General features: G+C 39.2%; 1 protein-coding gene across 2 annotated transcripts in view; it reads right to left on the bottom strand.

Annotated features, from left to right (window-relative positions):
• LOC122094424 (probable starch synthase 4, chloroplastic/amyloplastic) overlaps window positions 1–9,993 on the bottom strand; it is a 56,214-nt gene extending 46,221 nt beyond the window's left edge. The window contains exons 1-5 of one of the 2 annotated variants that reach the window (XM_042665225.1): window positions 9,737–9,993; window positions 4,472–4,709; window positions 3,428–3,509; window positions 2,192–3,296; window positions 2,056–2,107 (exon numbers count right to left, since the gene is read on the bottom strand). In XM_042665225.1, coding sequence (XP_042521159.1) covers window positions 2,056–2,107; window positions 2,192–3,296; window positions 3,428–3,509; window positions 4,472–4,709; window positions 9,737–9,876 — 1,617 coding nt within the window. In that variant the 5' untranslated portion in view covers window positions 9,877–9,993. Of the gene's footprint in view, window positions 1–2,055; window positions 2,108–2,191; window positions 3,297–3,427; window positions 3,510–4,471; window positions 4,710–8,582; window positions 9,672–9,736 lie in introns of those variants that run through there. The other variant, XM_042665226.1, reaches the window with a different exon arrangement.
• Window positions 9,994–24,805: the final 14,812 nt, after the last annotated feature.

The raw sequence follows: 24,805 nt of genomic DNA, 5'->3' as shown, positions 1-24,805 counted from the left end.
CGTTTTAACCTTGGTTGATCAGTTATACTTGACTACTTATAACACTTGTACACATGTTTTTGTAACACTTTGACATTGTGTAATATTAAATGGTTTTTCTTCATTCCTAATGCATGTCTTCACTAAGTTTTGTGTTCTAATACTAATTATGTATAGAATAGAATATATTTGAGAAAGTATACAGCAGGTGACAGTTTACGCTACCGACCTAGGGTACAAAACCAAACTACAATTTTGGGTGTGCTTTTTCTTACAATTTGAAGGTGCCGAAATGTTAGAAATTCTTAATTAGGGTTTCCCTGAAGTTTTGGGCCAAAATATGGCCATTTTACCACTGGAATGGCCAGACAAAACATGCAGAGTTTTGGTCAATGGTCAAAACCGAAATCTCGAATCTTGTTACATTCTACGTGCCAGTGTTCTAAAAAATTTATTTGCAGAGCTGCATGTATCGTTCTCGTTCATTTGAAACTGTGAAAAAAGATATGACAAGACTAAATCTAAAGAAGAATATATGGACCCAATTTGGACTGAGCATCAGCAAAACAGTTATTGTGCATAGGGAAAACTATCCAATAGAACTGAAGGCCTATCGCAGGAAATCCAAGAGACCAGCAGCCTAGCGTGGCCTAGTTAGTTATCTCTGTTTTTGTTAGTTTCTTTAAGTGTCTTCGATTCAGTTCAATTGGACCAGTGGTTCTTTTTAAGTCATGATCCAATGTTGTATCAATTTAAGTTGCCTTTATTTATTTCATTGTCATTGAGTCCACATCACACTTAAAAGTCAATATAGACAGGAAGACTTTAAGTTTGACTATGTTTTGTAAAGGGGAGTCAGCTAGGGGTATGACCAAGCAAACTTCACCTCAAACTCTTGCTTTCTTAGTTGATAAAAGGGCCACGCGTGGGGGAGTTCTTTTCTTTCCCTACAAGTTTAAATATTGCTGATCCTCTTCTCCAATGGTGAAGAAACCTTGTGAGTGATCAAGGCTTCTTGTGTTTGATCAAAGCCTGGTTGGTGTTTGATCCATCCAACCACCTTGCGGTGTGAAGCCCAGATGTTTATCTTATTGCTATCTTCTTCTTCCTCCATCTTCCTCTCCATTAACATGTAGTGTTCTAGTTTTCTGCAACTAGTATTCTGAATCTGGGATTCATAAGCAAGGGTTTTCTTACATGAATTTGATTTGAGGGAATCCAGCAATTGGGTCAGCCTCAAATTTTTGGGTATTGTTTTAAACCCTAAAAGAGTAACTCAACCAGAAATTCCCTCAGATCAGATCTTCTGATCTGAACCTATACTGAATTTCCCATTCTTCCCATATCTCTTTAGTTGAGATTTTGTTTTCTGAATATTGACTTGATTTACTTGTTTCAATTATCTGTTATCACTGATTTTATTGGTCCATGTTCAGAATCCATTCTTCATCATATTCCTATTGGTTGATTTCTGTTTTGAGTAGCCAAATTACTAATATGGCCCTTTCTGAGTGCAAATAGGATTGGTTCATAATTTCTAATCCTGCCCTTGGATTGACCCAAGGTATTCAGCAAGTGTTCGATCCCTGATTTACTGAACTCGACTTGAGTTCCATCTGATCTTACTGATTCTGAGTTATATTAGTTCTCCTAAATCTGGTTATATATTCTCTGTATTTTGATTCTGTTCTTGGTACTGTTTTGATCTTTCAAATACAGTTCTACTTTAGGGAGTCAAATCAAATAATGAAGGAAAAGCTTCCTTTTCTTCTGAGAGAACTCTAGTATCCATCAGTTTCTCACTCAACCGAACAATTTGAATGTAAATTAATAACTTCAAGCATGCTTACATAATGAATTCTCCATGCCTCTTGATGACTGGTAATAAAAAGGCAATGCCATCACATAATGAAGTTGGAAGGTCCCATCACATGACAAAGTTCTTGGCGGATATCAACAGCTCACAAATAGAATACAAAGAAAAGTTTAAATTTAAAAGAGGAAAATAAAAAACGGTAACATAGAATATAAATTAGACATGTATATCCAAACTACTTAGATAAATCGAAAACTTACTTTTGCAACTGGTGCCATTTCTGCTGCAATATGGATGATATGCAATCCAGGACTATAATGACAGAACAAGAACAAGTCAAACACTATAAATTTACTGCTAAGAAGCAAAATGTAAAACAGAGAAAATAAAAATTACTGTGTTGATGACGATGTCAGCCTGAGAAACAGAGACACAGCTTCACGTTCATTTTTGTCCCTGCATGCCACGTATGCGTCACGAATACGTCCATCTCTCTTCCATGCCATTTCTCTTAAAAATTTTGCATCTTTGGATGATATTTTATTCTCAAGTAACCAACCATCCATAAGGAGTAATAGCTGACTCCAAAATTCCCATGGCATATCATCCACAGGTCCATCTTGTGCCCTTTTGCTTCCTTCTTTCAGACTATTCAATGTATCTTGAAATTCCTTGACAGATTGTTGGTATAACTCAACATTAGAATATATCTCCTGGTCAGACCTTTGAAGGCGCTCTTCCAGAAGTTTAATTTTCTGTTGCATAAGCTCATTATACTGTTGCATCTTTTCCGACGATAATCGATATGCATGAGCATCTTCCAGGGATTCTTCCAACCTGTCAACCTTCTTTCGTAGCTCATGATTTTCCTGTAATGCTTTAATAGCTTGATCTGCTTGTTTAGTTGTCATATCAAGCAATCCCTGCAAACTTCCTAGCTTCTCCCGCAGGTCCATACATTCAAATTGCAAATAAGAAAGCTTTGAAACATCTGCCTGAGCAACCACAAGTTTAGACTCCAAGTCCTTCAAAGCAGCCTCCAAAGAAGAGCAATCTTTCTCAAGCAACAATACACGCTCATCTGCTTGCATGACATCATTCAGTTCTGCTTTAAGTTCTTGTATATCCTCCTTCAGGGACATATTCTCATTCCTCAATGAACTAAACTCTTCACTGAGAGATTGTACCCCGCCAAGAGAAGAAAAGACATTATTCTGTAAGAGAGGACCTTCCTTCAAAGTTTGCTTTCGGTCCTCATATGCATCATGGCCACTTTCCCCAGTAGCTGTTCTTCCTGCAAGCTCCTTCTTCAACTTCTCCAACTGATCTTCAAGGACTTCCACGTGTATTTTTTCTTGAGCTGCAACTTTAATCCTTGCATCAGTTTCTGCCAGCCTTGTCTCCAAGATGTTGATCTCTCCTTGCAAAACCTCCTTCTCACCAACAATATTTTGAAGATCTTCAAGTGCGCGAATCCGAGCTTCATTCAGAAGCAAGATATCTAATGAACAGTCAACAAGGGTTTGGGGGGGGGGGGGGAGTATGTTACTCTATGAAATAATATTAGAAAATCCAAGGAGCTATTGTAGAAGATCACAATAAATAAGCCATTAGAACAGTGAAATTGCCTACTTTTTTCAGCATTCCTTATCATGCCTATCAAATCCTCAGGTCTAACAATAGATAGCTGCTCTCCACTATCACCGTTCTCTGTCTGTAAGATAAACAAAATAATTTCTATTACAGTTATTTGTTTGTATGTAAAAGAGAGACGGAAGAGAGAGACTCAAGGCACACTGAAATGGAGTTCATAGGTAATTAGGGGGAAAACAAAGGATATAAAACCCAGGCCTATACAACAACTAACAATTTAGTAGCATTGGGTACTTCATAAGAAACTGATGAGGAAGTACAGGACAAGGATCAACATAAAGTAGTTCATAATTTTAAATAAATCTTTCATTATATGAAGTACAAACATACATGGCTTAAAATCTGAATTCAGCTACCTAAGAACATAGTAACTTCTATGGTAGGGTAAGGTTAAATCATTGAGTAATGCATACATTATCCAGACGAAGGAAAGAACCAAAAAGGAGTGCAGGATGAGAGAAGGGATCCTTGTCTACTCTTTTTTGATGGGGCAGTAAGTATTAAGTATGAGAAGAAGTCCAAATCATGCATATGTTATAACATGCAGTGCTTTAGCATACTAATGGTTCTGAAATATAAATGGAAAAATGCAAACCATCATGTACACAAATGTACAGTGCAACCTACCTTTCTCCTTACTAGTCCATCTATTACTTAGACATTTATCCTCCATCGAAGCATGAGTCAAGGTGTGTTCTTAGATTTAGATATCTCCGTTCAATCAAATAACTTAGACATGCACCTCTTTTTTCTTGCAGAAGATGTATTGTGGTCCAGTAGCAGCCCCTCAGGCTGCATCAAGGTTATGTTGCTTGTTTGAAAGGTTTCTTTTTGAATAATCGAATAAACACTTCAAGTGGTTCTTATTTGGATCAGTTACTCTCCCTAGTCACTCCTTGGAAACACTTTTTATAAATTCACGTATAACCATGAAACAAAATTAGATCATCAATAAAGTTACCAAAACAGTAAAACATAGATCTGGAAAGAAAAAGAAAAAAAGGCATTTGGCAAAAAGAATACCGGAGGTTTTTCGTCCACAAGAATTGAACTGCCAAAATCTGTCTCAGTATTTTTAGCAGGAAGACTAGTATTAACATTAACACTGGATGATGAGGTTGCCTCGGGGGATTTTGAGATGGCATCTGTAGTAGTAGCATTTTGAACTTCACTGCATTCATCATCACTTGTCTGAAATTTTGCATCCATAGGAGGTGGTGTAGGAGAGAATTTCTTGGCCTGCTGCCTCTTATGTTGGGAACTGAACAAATTGCAATACATTGTCAGTTCTGTAAACAAACCATTTGACAGAGTCACATGCAGTAATTACCTTACAGAAGAAGTTCAAATAGAAATTCAAGCAAGATAATAATGAATGAATGATGGATTCTATCTTACTTTATGAGGTGCTTTCTGTACAGAAAAATTATGTAAGAAGTTTGAATCAGTGTAGCTTTCCACAAATCATATTTGAGCATAGATAGGAACATTGAAATTTTAACATGAGCCTTTCCTTAAAGTAAATGTACTTCCAACAACTGCAGTGGCTTTTTTCATCTCTTTATGTTCAAGAAAACAGGGTCTACATCCAATGGAACCACAACTCATTCCTTGCTCTGTGGTTCAGTTGCTTCTATTTGATAAATGAACTTTTACAGAAGACTCAAGTTTAGAAAGAAAAAACATAAAAAAGCTTTAGGGATTTTTTTTTTTTTTTTCATTTCTCTAGTCCAGTAAGAGCCCTACACAAATTATTTTCTTCCCATAATTTAGGTTGCTAAAATTTCAGACTTGCAAAATAGATTTAGCCCATTTCACAAAGCATGGTCTAATAGGACCAGAGTTCCATGTAAGTTGAGATGATAACTACAAATCAAAAGGTGTGCAATAGCAAAACAAATAGCTCAGATATCACATTCTTCATTGAAAGATTCTCCACATATGAAAGAACATCAAAGAGGAGGTTTTTAGGTATGGAGAATTCATTATAGAGGACATCCAAGACTTTTTCTTTTATGAGTTCCAACTTCCAGGGCTTTTTCGTCTTCTTCTTTTCCCCATTCCAAATTCTCAATAATTTATCAATGAGCTATGAATCAATGCTATGGCCTGCAAAAAAGGAAGGCGAAAAGCCCCTACCAAACACAACATATTAAAACTGGAAAAAGCCTAACCACAACTTCGCAACCAGACCCAATCACAAAGAAAGCACACTACCTAGAAAAGGAGGGCCCACCAAATCATAACAAGATGTCACAACAAGGGACATGAGTAGGAATTTTCATACTAAGAAGCAAAATTTTCTCATTGCTGGGCAGGGAACAGTCCCTGTAAGGCCACTTCTTGGGGTAAGGAGGGGAGCTAATGTCATGCTGGCGTTAAACACAAAGAGGAGGGAGGGGGGCCGCAAGAGGTCGGAGGGGACTGGAGGGAGAGAGATGGGTGTTGATCCAGGGCGTAGGGGGGCCAACCCAGGGGCAAATTTGGGGCCAATTGGGAAGGGCCAGAGGAACCAAGGAGAGTGTAATGGGCTGATGGGTCAAAAGGGTTAAGAAGAGAGTTTGGCAGACCGAATAAAGGAGATGGCCCATTAGGATAAGCAGGGACAAGGGATGAAGGTGGATGGCAGTGGAAAGCAATAAGTTAGAAGAGGGGCCATCCCCAGGCATAGCAAAAGGGAGAGGCAAAAGGAGGGAGGGAGGGTCAGGGTTCAATGAGGTTTAACCCCCAAACCCATAAGGCCGACAGCAGAAGGGACCAGCTAGGTAGGAACGAAAAAAGGAAAGGGGGTGGAGGCAGTACCCATAAATGGCGGTAAAGCAAGAAGTAGAGGATGGCAACCCTTCAACTGACATAGAGAAAGGGTACCATCAGCAGGGGAAGTCAGCTCCTCGAGAGAAGGGGAACGGCACCATCGAAAGCAAGAGAAGAGGGAGGAGACAGTGATGGCAATTAGTTGAGCGGCAGGGGGAGTTCCTAAAGCTTCATGATCAAAGGATTGTAGAGAGTTGGGAATGTCTATCAATGGTGTGGAGGGTTAGTGATTAATAGAGAGAGTTGTATAGGATCCTAAAGGAGATCGAACAGGATCAAAAGGCAGTGGACAGGGGATGAAATCATCTTAGAAGCAATGATTGGAACAGCATCACCGGGTTGCAGGCACGGGAAATGGATGTGACTAGAGGTCCCTAGAAATCCTTAGACCATCGGTAGGACTAGCTCGGAGTGCCCTATCGGAGAACCAAAAGCTGGCTTCTCTCTAACACACCAGATATACCGATGAAAATGCCTAGGTTGGCCACGACTGGGGGAGTGCATCTCGAGATGGGAATCATTGACACCATTAGTTGGAGGAGACAGAGGGGTTAGATGGTGGAATGGAGGTTCAAGGTAGCAAGGGTGGCGGAGGTAACGGTTATTGAGGGGTCCTTATAGTCGGAAACATCAGGGGTTTTGGGCATGGTTTAAGGTTTCCACCAATACTGTCGAAACTTCCCACATTTCGGCAATATCCCAGGACTCTGATACCAAATACCACTGGTTTTGACCAGTATTGACCCAAATTCTCAAATTTCAAACCGAAATGTGGGTATTTTCCTCGAAATGTGAGAATTTTCGAGTGGACCAATGGGTCAGCCGTTATAAAACCTTCTTAAATGGAAACCAAGCCTTCTTATTTCAAAATTGCGATCCTCTCCCCCTATTTCTTCTCTATAAAGTGGGAAACTTGGGAAAACACTCCAGATTTTTTTCCTTGTGCCATCTAATCTTCATTCTAAGCATGGATTTTGCACATTCATAGCAAATCTACCTAAGGAAGGGAGCTGGGAGTGCCTGGGCCCAAAAAGGTAACTCCCATCTTCCCCAGACCTTGTATACCATCCTTTGAGAATACCAATTCATTTGGATATGGTGGTGGGTATCAACAGTATGGTGGATCTTCTACTTCATTTTGACAGAAGGGTAGTTCAGGTGGTGGGTCATCTTTTGTTGACATTATCTTTGGGTATCCATCCAACCTTGTGTACCACATCCACATTCTATCACTGTGACTGAGCCATTCCCTAGGCTGGGATACCAAGCTGATGTTGATGATATATCTGATAGATGGGCAGTGACGGACTACCAAAACAATTGGGCCCAAAACATATCATGGGACTCATATGTGGTGCATTTAAATGAGCGGCAATTACATTTGCAATGATATGCAGCTCGTGGACTAGAACCACCAAGACACTCTACTTGGAATTGACTTTTGAGTGTTGAGTGTTGAGTATTGAGGGATAACTCACAATTATGTAATATTATTTTTTATTTTGGATCTTTTGCATTATGTATTATGTACTTATGTAGATTGTAGACTTCATATAATGTAGACTACGTACTTATGTAGTCTAGTTTCAGACTTTCAGTCAACGACTTAACGCACATTACCAAACTTTAGCTCACCCCACAAGTATGACTTTAGGTGTTCTACCATGACACTGATTATGTGAATGTGTTAGAAATGCCTAAAATAAGATATACACAAAAAATCAGGCAGAAAAAAAAAACACATTTTGGGGGTCGAAACCAAAGTTTCTACCCAACTGGGAAAAATTCCCTGGTTTCCTTGAAATTTTTCAAGTTTCGACCTAAATTTCAGTCTCCCCAAGGGTCGAAACCCGATACCTTGAACCTTGGTTTTGGGGTGCATAACCATGATTCATAGCCAAAGGTTTTGCAGATCAAGCACTGAGGAGGTTTCCATTCGTAGGCGAGTTCTTGCTAGAAAGAGAAATCTTCCCCATCATTCATCATGATGGACAAGGCAGGTCTTCATCATCAGTCACTTCAATACAAAGGCAATTAAAATCTAAGCAATATTTCTTCTTGGTCCTCTCATTGGAGAAGAGCGGAGTTCCTAGGACTAAGCCAACAATGTTGAGACCATCAATGCACCAAGGAGGGAGATCCAAGAGGGATGGTATTGAGGCCGCTACTATGCAATTGGAGTTAGCGAGTCCACTGACGAAGGAAGATTGAATTTCTCTAGACCTGCCACGGTCTACCTTCCAAAGCACACAATTTTCCATGTTCAACAAATAACTTGAAGATAAAATATCCATTATCCATCAGGTAATCTCAATATTACCTTGGATTCACCATTTTTACGCAAGGGATAGTTTCACGATGTGGAAAGAGGAGGTCATTTGTGAAGAAGTGCCCAAACAGAGATTTGCCTCATCGTCCAGCAACACAAAGGGGAAATGAGCTATCTTGAAGGTCCCATAACCTTGGGGTGACAAAGTGAAGTGGAACACCTTCTTGGAAGAGCACTAGAGCTTGACTGAAGAGGGCACTCAAAGTTGGACCATTTTGGGAAGTAGGAGGGGAAGGAAGGAGACGGCCAGGAGATGGGGATGATGGATGTGAGGGGGAACCTGGATGGTGACGGCACCACAGCAAGAAGGTCTTCATACCGGACCTATATGGTGATGGCACCACACTAGGCTTCTTTTTAGGACATTCATAGGCAACATGTCCAGGCTTGCCCTTAATAGCATTCAAATCAAAGATTTCTTACCAAAGAGGAGCAAGATAAAATTTGGGATTGACAAGCACTCTCTAAAAATTCATACAGATATCTATAATATCAACATTATTCTAAAGCTTCAACTCAAATTCAGCCAAAAGTTGAAGGGATATCCTAGAGTCAACAGCTCACTATCATAATACCCCATTAGATTTCTTAATCAAAGGGGGAAAGGACATTATATCTTGCATGAGACAGGACGAAAACTCTATCAAGAACCAATCACATTTTGAAAATGAAATTTCTGTAGTAAATAGAATTGATCATGGATAATAATACTAACGAAAAAAATCCGAATTAAAACCAAACCGGATAATTGACAAAACAACAGAAAGAATAAGAAAATAGAATGATATGAAGCTAAAATTTTCGCTGAAATGTAAGAAGAGAATGGAAGAATTCAAGAAAACTACCACCAATGGGAGAAGAAGCAAACATCACAAAAAAAAAAAAAAAAATCCACGAATTCCAAGAAACAAGAGCTGACAAACTAAGTAGCCAAGGAAAGAGAAATAGCCCATGTCACAGTTCAAAATAGGATCCCAAAATCGAACAAACCCGCATAATTTAAAAACGATCGCAGAATAGAAAATCCATCATTTCATTAGTAAAGGAAACTGAAGAGCGGTCAATAATGGATCAAAACCGGTCAGTGAGCTCGCCAAAGTGAACTAAACTTAAAAATTGAAAGAGATAAGAAAAAATGAAAAAACCTGAAGGCCCTCTGACGCATCTTGCAGGAGATGGGTAGTAAGCGAGTAGGAGTTACAGGCATCCGTGGATTCCAGTTATCGGAGTAACTAAATCCATGCCAGCCATGCCCCACATAAAGGGTCGATAACTTCGTCGCCATTAAACCTCTGTTGAGAGTCAGAGACAGAGTGACTCAGAGAGAGAGAGAGAGAGAGAGAGAGAGAGGGAGGGAGATTCCACCACAACGGCCACTACCTGCGTAAAATGGTCCTTCTATTGGATATATTCCGTCCTAGAGAAAACGAAACGAAAAGAAAAAGGCCAAAATGGATTGGTATTAAATTGTGGGACCTTGGCTAGAAAACGTTGGATTGAGTTTCTTTTATTTCATCAATGGGTCAAATAGTCATTGAATTGAGTCAATGTACAATCGAAAAGGCTCCAATCCAACGGCTGCAGTTAACATTTCGTGTCTCCCCACCGACCAGTTCTTGAAGAAAATATTTACTTCAGAAGAACCACCAGATAAATATAGAATAAATTGAAGAAAAAAAAAAGACAAAATTTTCTGTCCGTGAGACACAGAGATAAAAAGAATGTATAAAACAGAAAATTCAGACGAGGGAGTTTCGCTTGGTCTGTGCTCCACTCAAAGAATATTTAGGACAAGAAGATGCTTAACATGCACTCAAACCAGTCATAAGAAGAGAATAACCATAATCCACTCTCTCACAAACCAATCGTTTCTAATTTCAACGCTTAAGAGAGTATCCCTAATCCACCTCTTAAACAAGGTTTTGCTTTGGCTTCTAAGTTCTATCCTTGCTCCAGAGAAATGGTATACTAAGATTCCAAGTCAAATCTTGAAAGGTGTCGAGGTTGACTAGTAGTGGGACTGTGAGAAAAGGCCAACCCCTCTTTTGTTACCTTATGAAATTGAATTGGTATCCTTCCATGTTGGCAAGGATGGTGTCTGGATAAGGATTAAATGGATTGATCAATTTTTTTTTTTTCGGAGTGTTGAAATCTTATCCAAATCCCACCACTCCTTATCCTTAATTCGGCAGGTGTGTGAGAGTGGGCACAAACTTGTGAGATTTCTCCCAAAATCAGAATTAGAGAGAGAGTAGCTCCCCAAGGATCGTCCCTCTCAAGTTCTTCAAAGACGAACCTCTGTCGGACTACCTCAAAGCTCTACCGGTCTTCACCAACAACTCAAGGTTCCGATCGTCCCCTCCAAGTTCGATCACCCACAAAGGTTAGCTTCAACAAGCCTCAAAGCTCCATCAAATATCCAAATACCCTCTTCTTCTCAAATCCTCTAACCTAAGCCTACCCAAACCTTGTACTCAAAGATCTCCAAATTATAAGCAAAGTTTATTTTTCAAATTATAATTTTGCATCATTATTTTGCATCTGCATCTGCATCTACAGCTTGCTTCTTGCTCTATCTTCACAGAGAAGCCTACAGTAGCGTCTCTCGACTGTGAAACATAGATCCGATTAAGCAGCTTTTATTTTATTTATGTACTTTTTATTTTATTTTTCCGGACTTTGAGTTCTTAGTCTTGCTTCTTTTATTTGTTTATTTTAATTTTGCACACAATTTAGTCTTATGTACGGTATTGCACCTATCCTAGTGATCGCCTTCTTGCCTAGATCGGAGTACGGTATTGCATTGATCTCGTTTTTCTCACCATACAGAACTAGGAGAACCCTATTTCCCTGGATTTTGGTGTAGATCGATCCTGTTATATGGTATCAGAGCCATGTTTGATGGAGAGTCCATGTAATTTTCAAGGATTTCTTCAATAGTGAAGAGATCTTCTTTGAGGGGTTTTTCATGGTATTGGCTTTTGATTTTGGATCTTTAGACTGTTTGAAGAGGTTTGGCCTGGGTTGTTTGGAGGCTGGAGCTGGTTTTATTTGTGGTTTGAAGAGGACCGGCAACCGAGGAAAGGATTACGGCATGAGAATATGGCCAGTTTGCAAAAGCCAACTGGGATTGGCTAGGGGTGATAATTTGGTTTGATGGAGTGGCAGTAGTGCCGTAGCTGGATTTGGATCGAACAAGGGAATTTGAAGAAATTGACTCTTTTGGGGGAGCCATTTTGAGAAGGTTTATTTGAGGAGTCTGGCCCTGTAGGAATTCACGAGTAAGAAAGTCAATGACAGAATTGGATTCTCCTTTAATATATTCAATTTGAAATTCAAAAATTGAGAGTAAAGCTTGCCATCGGGTAAAAATTTGTTTTGAAGCTAAATTTGAGACATCATTTTGTAAAACAAATTTAGCAGCGCTACAATCAGCACGAACTAAAAATGCTTTATTTAATAATGCATTTTAAAATTTTTGTATGCAAAGGACAATGGAAAGGACTTCCTTTTTTATAGTACTATAGTTCTTTTGTGCAGAGTTCCAGGTACCGGAGGTAAACTGGACAAGTTGTTCTTTGCTTTCATTTTGGAGTCTCTGTTTGAGAATTCCTCCATATCCGATGTCTGAGGCGTCTGTTTCAACTATTTTGAAAGCCTCAGGGTTTGGGATAAACATATAAGGAATTTCTTTAACTAATTTTTTAATTATTTGAACGGCATTGGTCTAAGCAGAAGACCAAGGTGCCAAATTCTTTTTGAGCCTGAGATATAGTGGTTTAGTAATTTTGCTAATTTGGGGAAGGAAGTCTCGAACGTAATTTAAACTTCCTAGGAACCTTTGTAACTGGGTTTTGTCTAATATTTGGTCAGGGAATTTATCACTAAAGGATATAGCCCGATCAATAGGGGTTAAGGTACTTTTTTTGATAAAATGTCTGAGAAAGCGGACTTTGGTGAGAAAAACTCCATTTTTCTTTTTGAAATGACGAGGCCATTTGATTTTATAATTTGGTAAAAGGTTCGCAGGTGTTTGAAATGTTGCTCAATTGAATCCGAAAAAACTAGAACATCATCAATATAGACAATTGTAAATTATCCATAAGAATTAAAGATGTCATTCATAATTTTTTGGAATTCACTGGGAGTATTTTTAGGCTGAATGGCATGATATTCCATTCATAGAGGCCAAAGGGGGTTATAAAGGCAGTTTTATAACGATTTTTCTCATGAAGCTAGATCTGCCAGAACCCAGATTTCATATCAAATTTTGAGAATATTTTAGCTTGGTATATTCTTTGCAAAAGATCCTTTTGGTTGGGAATTGGATAACGAACCCATTGAAGGGCATCGTTAAGGGTTTGTAGTTAACAACTAACCTTGGAGTACCTTTTTCGATTTTAGAGGCTTTTATTAACATAGAAGGCCATACAGCTCTAGGGGGAGGTGCTGGGCCGAATAAGGTTTTTGGTTAAGAGGTCGTTGCTTGCTTGTTTGCAAGTTTCAAGAAGTGTGTGATTCATTTGAGCAGGTCGTGCATTGGTCGGGATTTGGAGTTCAAAAAATTCTTTGGCGTAGGGAAGGAAAATCATGTGTTTCTTCCGATGCCAGAAGGCATCGGGGACCTCAGAGCAAAGATCATGCTCAAATTTGGAACGGAGTTGGTTTATTTGGTGAATAGTTTTGGGATGGTTGATCTGCTCCGTAATTCTTTGATGAAGGAGCTCAGTTTTAAGGAAATTTAATTGTTTAGTTTTATTAGTACTTTGGTTAATACAAGTTTGAGCTTGTATGAAAGGAAAAACAACATTTTGCCCTTAAAATTTGGTAGTTATACTATCTTGGGTAATTTTGAAAGGTTTAAGAGTTTCAAGGAATGGTTGACCGAGGATGATAGTTTGGTCAAGGTCTTTGCCCAGAAGGAAGGTTTGGGGAAGGCAAAGACCATTTTTGTATATATGGGTGTTGGATAGTTTGTATTAGACATTCAACCCGGACCCATTTTGCTGTAGCAAGCTGCTGAGTAGTACGCTCATAGTACTGGGTTGGAATGACACCTTCATTGATACAGTTAAGCTGGGCTCCTGAATCAACAAAGGCAATGGTTGAGAGTTTAAAAGAGGTATTAACCACAAGAGTTATGTGGATGTACCTAAGGATAAATCCTGGAGGGGGGGCGTCATTAGCAAAAGGATTTTCAAAAGGTTCATTTAGAATTGGTTCTTTGGTTGTAGGGTTTTGCGGAGGTGTTTGTCGAGGTAAGAGGGATAATTGTTGTTTGATAGTTTTGATTTCATGCTGCAGAGTTGCAGTAGTAGTCTCAAGGGTTTTGATTCAGGTGAAATGGTCAGGGGCTGAGATTTGTATTTTATCAAATTTGTGAAGTATATTTTGTAAATTATAAGGTTCCACAGTGGTTTGATTTTTAATATTTTGCTTGATGTGTTCAAGGCACCCCTTTTTGTGTTCGGGATTTGTTAAATTATCAATATATTCAAAAATGTTTGATTGGGGGGATGCTCGTAGCATGCGAACGGATTTGGGAGCACAATCTTCGCAACTTAAACCAATAATGTAAGAATCACAAGCACAGGCTTGGAATTTGTCATTATCAGTTGAGCTGGAGATAAAATGCTCGAAAGCTTGAACTTGGTTTAATTTGTAGTTTTGCTCATCAGAAGATGAGAAAGAACTGTCTTGCAAAAGGGCTAAACTTTGGGATTTGTTTTCTTCATAAATTTGTAAAGAACTGATTTTTTTTGAAACTCGACAGTACTTGACGATGTGGCCAGGTTTACCACACCTAAAACATCCTTGGGAAGTTTGATCTAGTTTTGATTCTCTTTGATTTTTAGGTGCCTTGAAAGGCTTCTTGTATCTGTTAGGTTTTGGTCTTAAAGAAGATTTTTGGTAAAACTCTGGAGTTGTGAAAGGTTTGCAGGGAACATAATTTTTTGATTTGTAAAAATCTTTATAATATTTACGAGAAGATTTGTGTTTATGTTTATGTTTTGTAGGTGGCCTAAAGGTAGCAAAACCAAATTGCTCACAAAAACCTCCTAACTCTTTTTTATAGAATTTGTTTTCTTTGTTAATTTGTCTCTTTAACCTGATATCAGTGCACAGAGCTAAGCCCTCTTCATGAATCAAATTAATAATTTGGCCATAAGTCATTTGGTCTTAGGGAATAATCCCATCATTTTCTTTACGGATGCGTTGTTTGATTTTTTATGAAAATAAAGTTGGGAGACCTATAAGAAATTTTTCTTTTCAACAGGGAAGGTTTGCATCAGGTCTGGTTAAAACTTTGGTCAGAAAGGTATCTTTGTACCGTTTGAAGTCATGTAATTTTTTACACCTAAGGTTTGATAATTGTTCGGTTGTTCTGTCTTTGAGACGAGAAGGGTTACCTAAAAAATAATTTGCAATGCTGAAAATAAGAGTATTAACAGCATCTTCTATAGGTTGACCTTCGGCGTCAAGAAGGGGAGTATCGTCAGGGGTAGTTTGGATGGCCATTAGAATTTAGTTTTTCTGTCGTCAGTCAGGACATAATCCCACCAACCTTTGAGTTGACCGGTAAAGCCAGAAATAAGCAAGGTTGCAACAACACTTTCAGCCATATATTTTGATACGGTGTGCGTTACTTACTATGGTCATTTCTTGTAATTTGTTCATGAGATTATGTTCAGACAAACCATCTATGTTCTATTCATAGATGATTCCACTTTGGTAAGATGCTTGAGGAGCAGTTCCTCAAGCTTCAATTTGAAGGTCAGGAAAGATCGGATGTTGGGTTGAGCATTGGCCAATTTGGTTAACTTGGGGGTTCTCCGAGTCAGAACTGGATGAGTAACTCGAAGAATATTTTGAAAGAGCGTCTATTTGATGGATAACAGACTCAGCAGTTGATTGATTTTGTATTGGTGTGTCAGGAGCTTCTAAATTTGCGAGACGATAATTGATTTGGTTAAGTAAAAAAGATTTGTTAAGTTCTCTTTGTTGTGTTTGTGGAATGTTGTATGGTTTGGAAAGGGGGGTACAAGGAGGAATAATGGCCGGGATCTGGGATGAAGAGGCCACAGGTTTTGGCTGGACAAGGCTTTCAACTCAAGAGAGTTGATCACCTATGGTTTGAAGACTTAAATTTATAAAATTTAATTGTTCAATTTGTTTTTTGTTTGGATTATCTTGTTCTGCAACTTTGAATGGAGAAGCAGTTAATTCCGTGTTTTTGAAGGTGTATCTCATACTTTCCACCGGGGGATGGATAGCAGTTATAGTTGGACCGGTGCTAAGGGTCCAAGATTTATGGGTAGCAGTTTGAGTACAAACTTGATTATGCCATGGATAATCTAAATTATTATCTTGGGCATAAATATCAAAGTATGTAAAAAAGAAAACATTTGTTTTAAAATTTGTCATAAAATTATACCAATTTGTTCTAATTTGATCTTGTTGTTCAAGATTAAAAGTTTTGAAGAACCAATCATGTTTTGGTCTATTTTTTGGTGATTCGAAATTGGTTCGTGGAAGGGGCTTGTCGATTTGATATTCTTTGTTGGTTTGGAGCATATAGACTCCTGGGTCATGTTGAGGTGGAGCCACCTCAGACTGGGTCGGAGATTGGGGGTGATTTTGATCAGAAGGAGTTGAGTCGGGAACAGAGGACGAGGTCTCATAAGTTTCATGGATGACATTTTGGCCAGAATTTAATCCAGAAAGGTTTGGAATAGGAGGAGGAGTCCTAGGGGGAAAACTCAAGGGACAAAAGTTTGAAGAGGTCGATGCATCAGAGCAAGACTTAGGGAACTTTGGTAAACTGGAGGGGGAATGTGTCGGTTGAAGCGAAGGGTGACTAACCCATCTATTGTTTGGGAGATGGACTGAATATTGGTGTTTGAGATTTAGGGTTGGGGTGTAGTGGTCTGTAATTTCCACTCATCTGGGAAAGAGATATCTTTCCACTAAACGAGCATAGGATAAACAATTTGACCTTAGATACAGTCGGATTCAAGGTAAAGGGTTTGTCCTTTTGGAGATCGTTTATGGGCTCTGGGTTTGACAGTTTTCATTGGCTTGTATTTGATACGATGAATGATAGCAATAGGAATTGATCCGTGCATCATTATGTATCCATGGATTTTAAGATTAATTTTGAGGGAATGTAAAATATTTGGGTCTGTGAGTGTTATAGACATGTCCGGATAAACATTAAAATGGACAGGACCATAACAAAGGCTAGTTTTAATGGCTCCCAGAAGGGAATCATCAAAATCTAAGAATCTTTGGTCACGTAAGGCCAATAACATGAAAGTGTTAGGCCTTCACGGTGAAGGGGTTTGATGGCCACCTGAACGAGGCCGATTTGAACATAATTAAAATTGTTTTTGAGATGGTCTTGTAAAGACCTGGGATCAAAAAGGGTGATTTCTTGCGTTTCATTTGTAAAATTAATAGTTTGTTCAATGGTTTTTATGGTCTCGAAATATGTTTGCCAGTCATTTTGATATACTTCTCTTTGTGAAATTTTGGGCATATCCCAACTTTGAAGTCTTTTGTCTATATTCATTATTTGTTCATCATAATTGAGCATAGTAGAACTTGTGCTCGCCTCACCTGCCGATCTCATCGACATGGAGCGGGATAGACGATTCATTATTTGAGAAATTTTTAATTTTGGTGTAACCTCCTAGATCTAGTCATTTGAAGGGGTATTTTGAACTTAAGTTGGGCACAAACGTGGTCTTACACTCTGCTGCCACTCCTCCCAATAGTCCAAAGGCTTGTACTCCGTCAAAAACTAAAATAAAAGCGATTACACAAGAAAAGAGATCTACAAAACAAAATAAACCGAATTCACCACCACTGTGGCTCTGACACCATATAACAGGTGGTGGTGAATTCGATATGATTTTGGTGTAGATCAATCCTGACTGATGACCAAAAAACTGAAATTCTAATGGCCGTCCAAACTACCCCCGACGGTACTCCCCTTCTTGAAGCCGAAGGTCAACCTATAGAAGATGCTGTTAATACTCCTATTTTCAGCATTGCAAATTATTTTTTAGGTACCCTTCTTGTCTCAAAGACAGAATAACCGAACAATTATCAAACCTTAGGTATAAAAAATTATATGACTTCAAATGGTACAAAGATACCTTCCTGACTAAAGTTTTAACCAGACCTGACACAAACCTTCCCTGTTGGAAAGAAAAATTTCTTACAGGTCTCCTAACTTTATTTTCAGAAAAAATCAAACAACGCATCCGCAAAGAAAATGATGGGATTATTACCTATGACCAAATGACTTACAGCCAAATTATTAACTTGATTCATGAAGAGGGCTTAGACCTGTGCACTGATATCAGGTTAAAGAGACAAATTAACAAGGAAAACAAATTCTATAAAAAAGAGTTAGGAGGTTTTTGTGAGCAATTTGGTTTTGTTCCCCTTAGGCCACCTACAAAACATAAATATAAACACAAATCTTCTCGTAAATATTATAAAGATTTTTACAAATCAAAAAATTATGTTCCCCGCAAATCTTTCACAACTCCAAAGTTTTACCAAAAATCTTTTTCAAGACCAAAACCTAACAGATACAAGAAGCCTTTCAAGGCACCTAAAAATCAAAGAGAATCTAAACCAGATCAAACTTCCCAAGGATGTTTTAGGTGCGGTAAACCTGACCACATCGCCAAGTATTGTCGAGTTTAAAAAAGAATCAATTCTTTACAAATTTATGAAGAAAAAAATCCCAAAGTTTAGCCCTTTTGCAAGACAGTTCTTTCTCATCTTTTGATGAGAAAAACTACAAATTAAACCAAGTTCAAGCTTCCGAGCATTTTATCTTCAGCTCAACTGATAATGACAAATTTCAAGCATATGCTTGTGATTCTTACATTATTGGTTTAAGTTGTGAAGATTGTGCTCCCAAATCCGTTTGCATGCTGCGAGCGTCCCCCCAATCAAACATTTTTGAATATATTGATAATTTAATAGATCCTGAACACAAAAAGGCGTGCCTTGAACACATCAAGCAAAATATTAAAAATCAAACCACTGTCGAACCTTATAATTTACAAAATATACTTCACAAATTTGATAAAACACAAATCTCAACCCCTGACCATTTCACCCGAATCAAAACCCTTGAGACTACTACTGCAACTCTACAGCATGAAATCAAAAGTATCAAACAACAATTATCCCTTCTATCTCGATAAACACCTCCGCAAAACCCTACAACCAAAGAACCAATTCTAAATGAACCTTTTGAAAATCCTTTTGCTAATGACACCCCTCCTCCAGGATTTATCCTTAGCATTTCTTCCCAAAATTGGTACATCCACATAACTCTTGTGGTTAATACCTCTTTTAAGCTCTCAACCATTGCCCTTGTTGATTCAGGAGCCTAGCTTAACTGTATCAATGAAGGTGTCATTCCAATCCAGTACTATGAGCGTACTACCCAGCGGCTTGCAACCGCAAATGGGTCCGGGTTGAATGTCCAGTACAAACTATCCAACACCCATGTACTCAAAAATGGTCTTTGCCTTCCCCAAACCTTCCTTCTGGCTAAAGACCTTGACCAAACTATTACACCTTTCAAAATTACCCAAGATAGTATAACTACCAAATTTCAAGGCCAAAATGTTGTTTTTCCTTTCATACAAGCTCAAACTTCTATTAACCAAAGTACTAATAAAACTAAACAATTAAATTTCCTCAAAACTGAGCTCCTTCATCAAAGAATTACGGAGCAGATCAACTATCCCAAAAGTATTCACCAGATAAACCAACTCCATTCCAAATTTGAGCATAATCTTTGCTCTGAGGTCCCCGATGCCTTCTGGCATCGGAAGAAACATATGATTTTCCTTCCCTACGCCAAAGAATTTTTTGAACTCCAAATCCCGACCAAAGCACTGCCTGCTCAAATGAATCACACACTTCTTGAAACTTGCAAATAAGAAATCAACAACCTCTTAACCAAAAACCTTATTCGGCCCAGCACCTCCCCCTGGAGCTGTACGGCCTTCTATATTAACAAAGCCTCTGAAATCGAAAGAGGTACTCCAAGGTTAGTTGTTAACTACAAACCCCTTAACGATGCCCTTCAATGGGTTCGTTATCCAATTCCCAACCAAAAGGATCTTTTGCAAAGAATATACTAAGCTAAAATATTCTCAAAATTTGATATGAAATCTAGGTTCTGGCAGATCCAGCTTCATGAGAAAGATCGTTATAAAACTACCATTACAATCCCCTTTGGCCTTTATGAATGGAATGTCATGCCATTTAGCCGAAAAAATGCTCCTAGTGAATTCCAAAAAATTATGAATGACATCTTTAATTTATATGGACAATTTACATTTGTCTATATTGATGATGTTCTAGTTTTTTTCGGATTCAATTGAGCAGCATTTCCAACACCTGCGAACCTTTTACCAAATTATAAAATCAAACGGCCTCGTCCTTTCAAAAAGAAAAATGAAGTTTTTCCTCACCAAAGTCTGCTTTCTCGGACATTTTATCGAAAAAAGTACCTTAACCCCTATCGATCAGGCTATATCCTTTAGTGATAAATTCCCTGACCAAATATTAGACAAAACGTAGTTACAAAGGTTCCTAGGAAGTTTAAATTACGTCCGAGACTTTCTTCCCCAAATTAGCAAAATTACTGAGCCACTTTATCTCAGGCTCAAAAAGAATCCGGCACCTTGGTCTTCTGCTTAGACGAATGCCGTTCAAACAATTAAAAAATTATTTAAAAAAAACTCCTTATATGTTTATTCCAAACCCTGAGGCTTTCAAAATAGTTGAAACAGACGCCTCAGACATCGGATATGGAGGAATTCTCAAACAGAGACTCCAAAATGAAAGCAAAGAACAACTTGTCCAGTTTACCTCCGGTACCTGAAACTCTGCACAAAAGAACTATAGTACTATAAAAAAGGAAGTCCTTTCCATTGTCCTTTGCATACAAAAATTTTAAAATGCATTATTAAATAAACCATTTTTAGTTAATATTGATTGCAGTGCTGCTAAATTTGTTTTACAAAATGATGTCTCAAATTTAGCTTCAAAATAAATTTTTGCCCGATGGCAAGCTTTACTCTCAATTTTTGAATTTCAAATTGAATATATTAAAGGAGAATCCAATTATGTCCCTGACTTCTTTACTCGTGAATTTCTACAGGGCTAGACTCCTCAAATAAACCTTCTGAAAATGGCTCTCCCAAAAGAGTCCATTTCTTCAAATTCCCTTGCTCGATCCAAATCCAGCTACGGTACTACTGTCGCTCCATCAAACCAAATTATCACCCGTAGCCAATCCCAGTTGGCTTCTACAAATTGACCATATTCTCATACCATAATCCTTTCCTCAGCTGTCGGCCCCCTTCAAACCACAAACAAAATCAGCTCCAGCCTCCAAACAACCCAGGCCAAACCTCTTCAAATAGTCCAAGGATCCAAAATCAAAAGCTAATACCATGAAAAACCCCTCAAAGAAGATCTCTTCACTATTGAAGAAGGCCTTTAAAATTACATGGACTCTCTATCAAACATGGCTCGACAGATCTTTCAAGGATGGCACTATTACTCCCCTACAACAGCAAAAAAACAAGAATTTTATTAATACATTCTTGTCGACACTGACTCTGTCAAGCTCAAACTTAATTTCGACAGAAATGATCCATCATTGGTCACACACACAACTGTGACCATATGCAAAATCCTTAGCCTTGAAGAGTGGAACAACCATCTGCTCACCTGTAAAAGCTTTTCAAATACCTATACCCCTTTCGGGTATCATTACTATGACTACCAGGAGGTATGGTACAAAGCATTCTTATTCCAAAACAGGAACAACAGGCATTCCTGGTTCTTTTGTTTTAACTATAAGTTCAATAACCAAATACCCCTCTGGTTTCCTCGTTAGGGGGATCACTACTGCCCCATGGTCGATATCCTTCCCCAGCAAATACAAGAATCCTTCCAAGTATTTTGTAAACACACTCAATAGTAACCTCACCAGTCTGATCTCCTCTGGTTCTTTCTCCACTGCCGCCTAGCATAGATCCTTTTTTGGGACTATGAGATCAATGACTTCCAAACCCAGGACTGGATCGCCCCCATCCTCTTACGTGTTTACCATGTCAAATGGTGGGACAATTGTGATGTCTCAAAATGTGAAAAAATGACCCCCTCATCCAAGCCTCACGGGCCTCAAACCAATCCTGGCCCTCCCGGCTTCCTCAAAATCAAGCATCAAAAGTGAAAAAGAAGCCCTTCTGGCTCGCCTCGCTGAACTCAGCTCTGACTCAGAAGGGAAATCAAGTGACGGAGCTTACAGCCTCAGCTCCATCAAAAGTTCCATGACAATCTACTACTACACTCAACAAATGGCCCAAGACCCCTCTGATGATGAGCCAGATGTTCCCTCCAGCAAGGCATCATCTTCAAGCAAATTCAAAACAGTAACCTTCTGCAAGTCTTGTCGGGCCACATCAAAATCAAAATCAACGACCAAACATTGATTTGGCATCTGCTAGGACGGTTCTAAACTAGCCGACTGATGATGTCGTTATCTCACCTAGTCAGTTAACCACGAACAACCTCTTAGAGGAAAGGTGGTACTGCTACTGTCCCAGGTTAAAGGACAGTCAGGCCAATACCAAGTTCAGTTAAATATGGTACAAACTCCTTGATCAAACTAATGCAGAAAATATTATCTTAGACACATGGAATGCCGTGGTATGATCATTGAAGATTCCAAATCAAAAGACCAAGAGTAAGGATTCCATTTCAACGGCCAAGATAGAAGATTCCAAATCAAAGGATGGAATCAATCTCAACTTCGGCGCCAATAGTGCCCTCAGATAGTACTCCAAATTCAAGTGCACAGTACTAAATGAAATTGAATTTGGTACTGTTCCAAATGTAATTTAGAATAGTACCAAATGAAATTCAAATGCACTGCAAACCCAAATGAAATGTAAATGTGTCCCTTCTCTATAAAAGGGACACTCCCCCTCTTCACAAACCACTTGTGAGATTTCTCCCAAAATCAGAATTAGAGAGAGAGTAGCTCCCCAAGGATCGCCCCTCTTAAGTTCTTCAAAGACAAACCTCTGTCAAACTACCTCAAAGCTCCACCGGTCTTCACCAACAACTTAAGGTTCCGATCATCCCCTCCAAGTCTGATTGCCCTCAAAGATTAGCTTCAAAAAACTTCAAAGCTCCATCAAAGATCCAAATACCCTTCTTCTTCTTCTCCTCAAATCCTCTAACCTAAGCCTACCCAAACCTTATACTCAAAGATCTCCAAATTATAAGCAAAGTTTATTTTTCAAATTATAATTTTGCGTCTGCATCTGCATCTGCATCTACAGCTTGCTTCTTGTTCTATCTTCACAAAGAACCCTACAGAAGCACCTCTTGACTATGAAACGTAGATCCGGAAGCAACTTTTATTTTATTTATGTAGCTTTTATTTTATTTCTCCGGACTTTGAGTTCTTGGTCTTGCTTCTTTTATTTGTTTATTTTAATTTTGCACAAATTAGTCCTAGGTATGGTATTGCATCTATCCTAGTGATCGCCTTCTTGCCCGGATCGGAGTACGGTATTGCACCTGTAATACCCCGCTTCTTAAACCCGGTCTGATTTCGTGGTTGAACCGGTTTAACCATGCAGGAACCGAGCCAGAGGAAATTAGACCGGGTTCCTTATGGGCTATGATGGCACGGGTGACCTTAAACACCGGCTGGCCCGACAAGTCTGAGCCAGTGCCAGAAGAGACGGGAGTGCCCAAACCGTGTACGTGCACCTACCATAAGGCTATGTACGGATAAAACAGGTATTATATCCGTATTTTAAGGTATATATTTATGCTACATCGTATGCTTGGGGTGGGGTTCGCACCGAGGTCCGAACCCGGTCAAAATCCCAAGTTTTGGCTCTCAGGTGGGTAGGACAGGTGGGTGCACCCACCTGAGTGACCCATCCAAGTGCACTATTCACTTAATTAGGAATGGTATATATAAGGCTTTATGATTTTCTTTTCTTTACATTTATTACCCCCGTACGTTGGTGAGGAAAGTAAAGAGGAGAGAGAAAAGAAAAGGGGAAGAAGAAGGGAAGAGAAGGAAGAGGAAGAAAGGAAGGATTTCAGTGGCGCCGAAGCTTGATCTTCTCATTCCGGTGCCGGGAGAGTGATCTTCAACTCTAGATCTACAGTTGGAGGTAAGAAAAGTTGGGTTTTGTGAACATTCACCTTATCCAAGCTTCAAAACCCTTGATTCGAGTGTGGTTTCTTGAGAGCTTGTAAATATCCTTTGAAATGATGAATCTAAGGTTTAATAGATGATTTATGTGTTGATCTTGAAGGATTGGAAGAGATATTGACAAGGTAGAAGAAGCATTGTGAGTTTGAAGTGATTTGGAGGGTTTGAAGTCGTTCTTGAGCAAAGAAGGTAAGATGGTTTTCCCTCACTTGAATCTAACCTAGATCTAGGTTAGAACCATCCTATAGGACCTTGAAGGTGTGAAGAATGGGTGGGGAAAAGCCCCATTTGATTCCCCAAAGAATGGAAAAAATGGGGAAGAAACAATGTCTTTTCCGCCAAGACCGGTGGGTACAACCGGTGGGCTCCTACCCGCCTGTGGGTACCCACCTGAGAAGGCAGGGGGGCCTTCGGGCCCAACCGGCGGGTACCACCGGCGGGTACAACCGGTGGGTACCTACCCGCCGGTCCTAGCAAGGGGTCCCTGGCCCAACCGGTGGGTACCACCGGCGGGTACTACCCTGGCCCTACCGGCGGGTCCAACCGGTGGGTAAAACCGGTGGGTAGACAGCCCACCTGTCTGACCCACCCGTGTGGCCCCGAAGGTGATCCTTATGTCCGATCGAACCCAAATCGGACGTGTGACCTTCTTTTGACGTTCTAAACACGATTTTGACATCGTATTTCCTTAATTTTGATTCTAAAATGGTGAAGTACTAACCCCGCTCAATTATGTTAGGTTCACCAAATCTTACCCGATTCGCTCCGGATCTCACCCGTACCGAATGGGAATCCTTGTACGCTACAAGTAAGTGGAGAGAAGACGTTTGGCCTTGTTTCAAGGCATTTGTTTGGCATTCATATAACTATATCTAATCTAGTCATGTCATCATGAATATGCTATATAGATTAGTCATTC

The sequence above is a fragment of the Macadamia integrifolia genome, chromosome 11 (assembly GCF_013358625.1).
Source record: "Macadamia integrifolia cultivar HAES 741 chromosome 11, SCU_Mint_v3, whole genome shotgun sequence".
NCBI classification, from domain to species: Eukaryota; Viridiplantae; Streptophyta; class Magnoliopsida; order Proteales; family Proteaceae; genus Macadamia; species Macadamia integrifolia.
This window is presented reverse-complemented; position numbering and strand designations above follow the sequence as displayed.